The following is a 3,789-nucleotide window of genomic DNA, read 5'->3' on the forward strand; positions in this document are numbered from 1 at the left end:
GAGGTTTTTGCAGTTTAAGTTGTCCGGCCGACAAATTTACAGTCTTGGTTCGCTCAGACTCATTTTCAGCAGCAAGCTGGAGTTTCCTGTAGACGAACAACAGCACAAAAATAGAATAAATACTGACCTTACATTCATTAGGCGTCCAGAAACTCGTTTGCAACATGAAGATTTTTCCACCATAACTGCTAGATGTGTAAACGGGCGACAAGGTTTTATGTCAGTCTTGTGTTAAAATGTTAAACTAGACTTGGAATGACATTAACAAGTAATGGATTACAACCATTTATGAACAAGAAAAATCCAAGTTATAAGCCGAATTTGGATTACTTCGCAATCAAAACTTAATAAAGATGAAGTAGTCGCCCGAAAAATGAGAAATGTTTGCCCACAAACCAGATACAGGCCGTACAATGCTGACAGAAACAGCTTTATTGAAGGCCGACAGAAAATAGAGTAAGCTGCTGTATGATGTGTAGACCAACTCTATGTACACAAACACTCATTCAGACGCACAAACGCAGGGCAGACGCACAACCGGGTGGGCAGCAGTGCAAGCTAAGGGTCCTGAGAGAGAAGATGAACAGATTTGAGATATAACCCCCCTCCAACAAACAGAATAAACATGCCCTTCGGAGTGACTACGTTGGAATAACAATACTCTGAGCTGTTTGATTAGAACTAAATGTGTACACTGATAAAAGCTGGAAATAAAAATGGAGCTACCACTGACCTTAGTGTTTACTGCCTCGTGGTACCGCTGGTCCTTAAAGGCTATAAATATCGACATAACTCTTTCACCGTTTTTTTTTTTTTTTAAGTTTCCATTTGAAAGCATGTGCAACACCACGGGCCCTGATTAACCAGCCCATCAATCAACAAATCAAATCTACTGGTGAGTGATGTGAACAGAATACAAGAGAACGGTATTTATTGAAAAACATTCAACCAAAATGTGTCCTAATTTCAGCAGCAGCAGCAGCTTACCTTCCATTACTACCCCCCCTACATGAAACCTCTGACAATCCATTCGCTCATGTTACCGGGCCGTCGTCTGCGTGAAGCAACGCACCATTAAAAGCAATTAAACAGTTACGCTTAAATAAATAATGGTGGTAAATATTTGAACTGAACTTGTTTATTTTGTTATTTAAGCAAGCAGCACCGCTGGAGAATCATGCATTCTTTATTAACTTTGATGTTAACAAGACATTGTGTGATCTTCTGTTAAAGTGAAAGCCCAAAGCAAGGTAGAAATGGAAATTAACTTATTATCTGTGTCAGGGAGCAACGCATTCTTCAAGTAAATCCTCCTCCATCCTTCATCTCTCCACTTTCATTAAATAAATTGGGAATTCTAATTAGATGTTGCCAGTGCCAGCTGGAGACGTCCTCAAAGGATGTGAGTTGAAAGAAGAGTTAAGTTGGAGCGGCCCTGTGTGTCTAAACTGTAAAATCATTCACACAAACCTATCAATATAATCCTCTTTCAAAAGTATTAACACCATAAACCACCTTCCTGTGTTATGGGATATAGGCGTCAGACTCCTCTGGGATGTGGTCTAACAGGAAACAGGCAGCTGTTTCCCCACACTGACTGCTGCAGGGCTTCGACCGAACTGCAGGGGCAACTGAAAATTTGCCCCAAAATGGCAAATGGATCAGAGGAAGAGTGAGGAGGGGGGCTAGCTGATGATACGACTAATTGACTGCAAGGAAGGGAACTCCTCGCTCTCGCCGATGTGCAGGGTTTTGTGGGAGTTGAAGTCTTTGGGGGCCAGTACCTGTCTGCAAGTGGGGCACACCTGGCAGTCCAGCTCAGCAGCTGCGTTCGCTACCGTAGCAGGCGTCTGCCAGGCATTCTTCTTGTTCTTGTTTTTCTTTCCTCCTCCAGCCCCAGACTGCTTCTCTCGTGCCTTACAGTCTCCGTGGGCGGTCAGGAGCTCCTGCTGCTTGCCGGTGTCCGGTAAGAGCACCAGCAGCTCGTTGAAGATGCGGTTGAAGTCATCCCCGAGAAGGTCCTTACAGCTGCGGTGATACTGGGCTGCTGATATCACCCCCTGGAAACAAAAAGTGAGGATAGGTGGACAAAGTCAGAGAGCAGGAGGAGTTTCATGCTGGCACACACACACGTGGACAAAATTGTTGGTACCCCTCAGTTAATGAAAGAAAAACCCACAACGGTCACAGAAATAACTTGAATCGGACGAACGTAATAGATAAAAATTCAATGAAAATTAAGCAATGAAAATCAGACGTTGCTTTTGAACTGTGATTTAACAGAATTATGTTAAAAAATAAACTCATGAAATAGGCCTGGACAAACATGATGGTGCCCCTAGAAAAGACTGAAAATAATGTGACCATAGAGACATGTTCAATCAAGGTGTGTCCTCTAATTAGCATCACAGGTGTCTACAAACTTGTAATCAGTCAGTCGGCCTATTTATATGGTTACAAGTAGTCACTGTGCTGTTTGGTGACATGGTGTGTACCACACTAAACATGGACCAGAGGAAGCCAAGGAGAGAGTTGTCCCAGGAGATTAGAAAGAAAATGATAGACAAGCATGTTAAAGGTAAAGGCTATGAGACCATCTCCAAGCAGCTTGATGTTCCTGTGACTACAGTTGCACATATTATTCAGAAATTTAAGATCCATGGGACTGTAGCCGACCTCCCTGCACGTGGCCGCAGGAGGAAAATTGATGACAAATTGAAGAGACGGATAATACGAATGGTAACAAAAGAACCTAGAACAACCTCTAAAGACATTAAAGGTGAACTCCAAGGTCAAGGTACATCAGTGTCAGATCGCACCATCCGTCGTTGTTTGAGCCAAAGTGGACTTCATGGGAGACGACCAAGGAGGACGCCATTGTTGAAAACAAATCATAAAAAAGCCAGACTGGAATTTGCCAAACTGCATGTTTACAAGCCACAAAGCTTCTGGGAGAATGTCCTCTGGACAGACGAGACAAAACTGGAACTTTTTGGCACATCAGCTCTATGTTCATAGATAAAAAAATGAAACATATCAAGAAAAGAACACTGTCCCTACTGTGGAACATGGAGGAGCTCTGTTATGTTCTGGGGCTGCTTTGCTGCATCTGGCACAAGGTGTCTTGAATCTGTGCAAGGTCCAATGAAATCTGAAGACTATCAAGGTGTTCTGGAGAGAAATGTGCTGCCCAGTGTCAGAAAGCCTGGTCTCAGTTGCAGGTCATGGGTCTCGCAACAGGATAATGACCCAAAACACACAACTATAAACACCCAAGAATGGCTCACAGGAAAACATTGGACTATTCTGAAGTGGCCTTCTATGAGCCCTGATCTAAATCCTATTAACATCTGTGGAAGGAGCTGAAACATGGCGTCTGGAGAAGGCACCCTTCAAACCTGAGACAACTGGAGCAGTCTGCTCATGAGGAGTGGACCAGAACACCTGCTGAGAGCTGCACAAGTCTCACTGACAGTTACAGAAATCGTCTGATTGCAGTGATTGCCTCAAAAGGTTGTGCAACAAAATATTAAGTTAAGGGTACCATCATTTTTGTCCAGGATTGTTTCATGAGTTTATTTTTAAAATAATTCTGTTAAACCACGGTTCAAAAGCTATGTCTGATTTTCATTGGTTAATTTTCTTTTAGAAGTTATTTTTTGTGCCTTTGTGCCTTTATTTGACAGTGATAGTGAGAGAGAGACAGGAAAGTGGAGAAGAATAGGGGGAGAACATGTGGGACAGGGCCATGAGCGGGATTCGAACTCATGACCTCCACATCGGGACTGT

The 3,789-nt window shown here is 43.1% G+C and overlaps 1 protein-coding gene across 1 annotated transcript in view; it reads right to left on the reverse strand.

Annotated features, from left to right (window-relative positions):
- Positions 1-409: 409 nt before the first annotated feature.
- The window catches only part of znf598 (zinc finger protein 598), a 14,384-nt gene continuing 11,004 nt past the window's right edge, over positions 410-3,789 (reverse strand). The window contains exon 12 of the mRNA XM_008288718.1: positions 410-2,060. Coding sequence (XP_008286940.1) covers positions 1,686-2,060 — 375 coding nt within the window. The 3' untranslated portion in view covers positions 410-1,685. The remainder of the gene's footprint in view (positions 2,061-3,789) is intronic.

This window comes from Stegastes partitus, unplaced genomic scaffold, assembly GCF_000690725.1.
Source record: "Stegastes partitus isolate 25-593 unplaced genomic scaffold, Stegastes_partitus-1.0.2 Scaffold572, whole genome shotgun sequence".
In the NCBI taxonomy this organism is placed as follows: domain Eukaryota; kingdom Metazoa; phylum Chordata; class Actinopteri; family Pomacentridae; genus Stegastes; species Stegastes partitus.